Source organism: Siphateles boraxobius, unplaced genomic scaffold, assembly GCF_051911475.1.
Source record: "Siphateles boraxobius isolate OS27281-9 unplaced genomic scaffold, OSU_SipBor_1 62, whole genome shotgun sequence".
Taxonomy (NCBI): domain Eukaryota; kingdom Metazoa; phylum Chordata; class Actinopteri; order Cypriniformes; family Leuciscidae; genus Siphateles; species Siphateles boraxobius.
The window spans coordinates 872,501-878,642 of NW_027509189.1; the positions used below are offsets into that span (position 1 = coordinate 872,501).

General features: G+C 35.1%; 1 protein-coding gene across 1 annotated transcript in view; it reads right to left on the reverse strand.

Annotated features, from left to right (window-relative positions):
• The window catches only part of LOC143719385 (potassium voltage-gated channel subfamily KQT member 1-like), a 51,061-nt gene extending 46,556 nt beyond the window's left edge, over nucleotides 1-4,505 (reverse strand). Inside the window, exons 1-4 of the mRNA XM_077209742.1 lie at nucleotides 4,375-4,505; nucleotides 3,175-3,269; nucleotides 3,055-3,095; nucleotides 1,924-1,985 (exon numbers count right to left, since the gene is read on the reverse strand). Coding sequence (XP_077065857.1) covers nucleotides 1,924-1,985; nucleotides 3,055-3,095; nucleotides 3,175-3,269; nucleotides 4,375-4,407 — 231 coding nt within the window. The 5' untranslated portion in view covers nucleotides 4,408-4,505. The remainder of the gene's footprint in view (nucleotides 1-1,923; nucleotides 1,986-3,054; nucleotides 3,096-3,174; nucleotides 3,270-4,374) is intronic.
• Nucleotides 4,506-6,142: the final 1,637 nt, after the last annotated feature.

The following is a 6,142-nucleotide window of genomic DNA, read 5'->3' on the forward strand; positions in this document are numbered from 1 at the left end:
TACATATATATAAACAATAATTATATATACACATACATAGGCCTACATATACATATTAACAATCATTTTATATATATAATTATGATTTTATATAAAATCATGATTTTATATACACACACACACACATTTTTTTAAATACATAAATCAGTTCACATATATATTAAATAATAATACTACTAATATTATCATATATAATAGTAATAGTATTGAATTATTTATAAACATTTATAAACATAATATTTGGAGATTTGTTTGAATATATATATATACATTTTTTTGAGGACAATTTTTTCAATCTGAGGTTTTTCAGAAGACTTTACAGTATGTCGTTCATGTTTAAGCATCAACAACTCTTGAGGAGAAAAAAAATAGACAAAGGATTTAGTATCTGACATGTAGACTAGATCTAAAGACTGCGAGACAGTGTTGAGATCCTTCAGAGACATGTGAGATACTACGTTTGCTGTAATATCTTGTGTTTATTGCTCTAGCCAAATGACGCAGCACTTATGATCAGATGTCTGCGTTTATGTGCGTGTGTGTGTGTGTGTGTGTGTGGGTCATTGAGTTCACCCACCTGTTGCCCTCAGGCAAGAATCGACCCAATGAAACCACCATCACCTTGTCATGACAAGTTTTCCTCTCACTCGCTGTAGTTATGCTTCTTCTACAGTCTAAACATCACTGCGGTGCTCGACACACACACACACACACACACACACACACACACACACACACACACACACACACACACACACACACACACACACACACACACACACACACACACAGCGGCGCTCAAGTCTGCACACTTTCAGCCATCAAGATCAGATCTGCACTTTAGTCTGCATCCACACGTCTTTACAGCGTCACCAAACTGAACCACAGCAAAAAACATAATATCATACTTCTTCATTTCATCATGACGGGCAGTTTTTGCTGCTGTGCCTTTAAGAAGTCTATATAAATTACTATTTACATGTGAAATACACATGCTGTCTAGTTTAGTCTCTTCATTCTTCGATAACAGCTGAAATGTGCCACTCAAACTGTTCAGATCAGACTGAAATGATCAGAGATCTTGTTAGATATACCCTTGAGTGCTGATATATGTGTCATATGTTATGCATATGGATTTATGAATCTTTAAGAGCCAGACGGGAAGTGCAGACACACCTAGAAACGGCGCCATGATTCAATCTAAATACTGTATGTGTCTTGACAACACACACACACATACTCACAGAGACAGATACACACACACGCACACGTCTGGTTTGCTATCTTTGTGGGGATTCTCCATAGACGTAATGGTTATATACTGTACAAACTGTATATATGTCCCCTTACACTGACCCGACCCCTAAACCTACCCATCACACACACACACACACACACACACACACACACACACACACACACACACACACACACACACACACACACACACACACACACACACACAAACACACACACACAAACACACACAAACACACACACACACACACACACACACACACACACACACACACACACACACACAGTCTGGGATTATTTAGACGACAGTACATTATCTGCTGTAACACCATCATCAGATACGCTGGCAAACACACTCGCCAGATTCTCCGTCACATTATCTCTAAAAATCCTCAAATCTCACAATCACAGACTGGCATCCTCATCGAGAACAACAAACCCGAGGGAAGCGCCCTGTCTGAGCGGGACGAGATCAAAACTACACGATCCCGGCAGCAAGTCAATGAAACAGAGAACGAGAAATAATAGAGTTAGTCGAGGCTTATCGTTTACGATATGTGAAATATCAGCACTCTCTGCGATTGCTTGCTCAATAAATAAGTGGACCAGAACTAACGGAAATATAATGCACAATGTTGGTGACAAAATCTTCTTAAGGGATTGTACCTTATCTTCCAGTCGGATCAGCCGGGCTCCCACCGTATAATATTCCTTATCCACACCTTTCTCTGGAAACACAAGACGAGGAAATAATACGACAGTCAGAAATTATTCGTTTCTAAACATACAAGAAAAACAGTTTGTCAAAAGCTCATGTTAATAGTGTTTTATTGAAACACCTTGCTCATATAAAAGGTTTCTTCACTGGTGAGTCGATGAAAACAAGAGCAATACATTTTACATGAGACAAAACTTGAACATATAACTTACATATCAATCATATTCTACACTGTCATAATTGAGTTTTTCAGAAATTTTTCCATCCTTTCTCTAACCCTTACAATCAAACAGGCTTTTTTTTTGCTACTGTGTCTTTAAGACTGCAATATGTAAATGACCTCTGATTGGCTAACATCTGCATACCTGCATAATTTACTGTGTAAATTACCTTCAAAGTGGATAAAGTTGCTGTATATTGAGTTTTTCGTTATATGTAAATATGGAAGGTTGCATGTTAATGAGATGTAAGTGATGTCAGATTCATAGCAGTTTCATAATTTGCATGTATTGCCATTTTTATTAGCCAATCAGAGATCATTAAATATGTAAATGACCTCTGATTGGTTAACATCTGCATACCTGCATAATTTACTGCGCAAATTATCTTCAAAGTGGATAAAGTTGCTGTATATTGAGATTTTCGTTATATGTAAATATGGAAGGTTGCATGTTAATGAGATGGAAGTGATGTCATAACTATAATGGTTTCTTAATTTGCAATGTATTGCCATTTTTATTAGCCAATCAGAGATCATTAAACATGTAAATGACCTCTGATTGGCTAACATCTGTGCAAATTATCTTCAAAATGGATAAAGTTGCTGTATATTGAATTATTTTATTATATGCAAATATATGATTGGATGCTAATAAGACGGGTGTGATGTCATAATCACGATGGTTTCTGCATTTCCGCAGTTTGGCTTCAATAAATTGTCTGGGTTTACATGTTTTTTTATATATATGTATAAAAAAAACAAGTATAATAGATCATGTGAGCCCTTCGATATGATTTATTCATGCATTTTGAATCTGTATTTGATGTGGGACCGTTTAAAAAAGTCAGTTTTCCTTTACCTGGAAGAAATATTCCCGGTTTCCCCAACGTGTGATCCAACCTGCGAGAGGAAAAACATCAGGAAACTGAGAAACACACAGGGATTGTGTGTTGGGAAAGCGTGACGTCCCGCGTCTCACCTTCTCTGCAGCTCTTTGATACGGACCATCATGTTCAGGTGTCCCTGTGAATACTGCTCGATCACGTCCCGCACGTCGTACGGTTTCCTCGCTTGCTGCGGGACACAAGCCATTGTCATCGCAGGACACTATTTTTTAAACCCCCTGGGCCTTGAACTTCCACGCTTTGTTATTATAGCTCAGTTTAACTCAATAACAACAACAGCAAAGGTATGCAAAAGGTCTGAAGCATTACTTGTGAATATTTAAATTCATTTCGGTTTGATCATAAATTGGGTTTTTCTTTTAGTTAGTTAGTCTTCAGACCATCAAACATTGCGCTTTATCCAAAAATCGGAAATTTCTGTGTAAATTGTTCGCAAAACTATTTTGGAATAAATTTGATCTATTCTAACTCTATTCAAACAGAAATTCATTAATGAATGAGGCTTATTGAATTAAAATATGAAAGCTAAAGTAATTTTCTCTATAATTTAATTCATTTTATTCCTATTTTAGTGTATATTTATAGTTTCATTTTAGCTTTCGTGTCATTCAAATATTCAAGGATTTTTTATTATGAAAACTAAAGTCTTTTTCTCTATAATTTAATTGATTTTTATTCATATTTTAGTGCATATTTATAGTTTCAATTGAGCTTTTGTGTCATTTAAATTAATTAAAATATTTTCAAGTGTGTTTTATTATGAAAAATAGTAATTTCTCAATTTTAATTGAAATATTATTCATATTTTAAGTGCATATTTAAATTTTCAATTCAGTTTTTGTGTCACTTTAATTAAAATATTTTTATAAGTGGGTTTATTATGAAAACTAGACATTTTCTCTATTTGATTGAATTTTTATTCCTATTATAGTGCGTATTTATAGGTTCAATTTAGCTTCTGTGTCATTTGAATTAAAATATTTTTAAAGATTTTTTATTGTTAAACTAGTCATTTTCTATAATTTAATTGCATTTTTATTCATATTTTAGTGCATATTTATTGTTTAATTTAGTTTTGTGCCATTTAAATTGATTAGAATATTTTTAAGTGTGTTTTTCTTATGAAAACTAAAGTTGATTTCTCTATAATTTAACATAAATTTATATGTTAATATGCATTTATATGCATATTTCTTTGAAATTTCACAAAATAACTATCTCTGGGGTGAGGAAACGTCACTCAATCATGATTCTGACATACAAAATAAAAGTACCTGAAATTTGCGTCGAGCCACGAAGTACTGCATCCGTCTGATGACCTTGATGGCAGATCGGTGCGCGTGGGAAAGTCTGCAGAGAACAAAATAAACAAACACACACACGGCGTCAGAAAACACTGAGCAGGCCCGCTGTAAATGTGTGTGTGTGTGCGTATGTGGCAGTAAACCTGGCGACAACACACACATACACATACTCTCTAAGGGAGGGCACTTGGGTTTTTTTGGCTGAAACACCCTGTTATTTCCAGTGTAACGCTGCGTTGCCAAAGTTTTTACCCAGAAATACACACACACACACACACACACACACACACAGCAGTCATGTCAGGCCGCGTCCACTGTAAACAGGGCCTAGTGGAAAAACAGCTCATTTCTGCCACTCAAGACTAGATAAAAAAAACTTGACCATGAGCAGACAAGCATCTCAAAAGCAGCTTTGGAGTCTAAAAACCTCAGACGAAGAGCTCGTCTGGGCTGTTATCAGTGAACTTTGACCTCAAAGTTCTGGTAAATCCACAACACAGTCTAATGAGAGAGTTTTAAAGAAACAGTGCATCAGTAAATAGAAATTCTGATATCGTTCACTCGGCCTCGTGTCACTCGTGTGACTTTTGTTCTTCACAACATTCTGTTAAACATCTCATTTTGCATTTTTAACAGAAGAAAGAAAGTCATACGGGTTTGGAATGACATGAGGGTGGAGTGAATTTATTTTTGGGGGAACTATCACTTTAAGTGTGCGTGTGCGTGTGTGTGTGTGTGTGTTTGTTGAATGATGCTGAGTGTTGAGTGTGTGTGTTAAGTGGGGTGATTGGTGTGCGTTGGCCACTTAAATTGCTTTACAACATTCCACAACACACACTTCAGACAGTAGGAGAAGAGAATGGACTTCGGTACAAACAATCACGGTGCTTTTGAGAGGATAAATGTTCAAGAGGGTGTCACTTCCTCCTGATAACAACCAAACAAAAGCATGCGTCACAAATACGTCACGATACGTCATTCAAAACCCATTTATATATATAACCCATTTACACACACACACACATATATATATATTTGAGTTTTTTTAGTTTTTGTGTGTAAAGAATGTGTGTATTAGGGATGGACGATATATCGGCCACCATATCGGTATCGGCCGATATATGTTAATTTTTAATGTTATCATTATCGGACCGATAAGAAAATGTGTCCGATATATTAAAGCTGATAAATAATGTATTATTTCCTTCAGCTGAGACACTTCAGATGCGCACTGTTCAACATGATGGTTTTGAATTGCTTGAAATATGATTGAAATCACTTAAAAAAGGAAAACACAGTTCAGTGCAACATGTGCAGTGCAAGTCTGTCATATAAGCTAAATATAATTATAATGAGAACATTATACTAGTGTGCTTGGGTCATGGCTTTTAATGGTGAGACTTTTGTTTTTGTAATCAGGCTCTCAAAAATTATATCAACATTTAGATTTAGATTTATCGGCCAATATATCGGTTATCAGCTTTCCAAATAAAGAATTATCGATATCAACCAAAATTTCATATCGGTGCATCCATAGTGTATATGCATATGCATAAATATATATATATATACACACACACACATACATACATGTAATATGGATTTCAAATGCCATATTTGACGTATATCATGACACATTTATATAAATAACATTAAACTTTAAAATATCATATATATATATATATATATATATATATACGCTATATATACATATTTAGCTATAGCTATCTGTCTACCT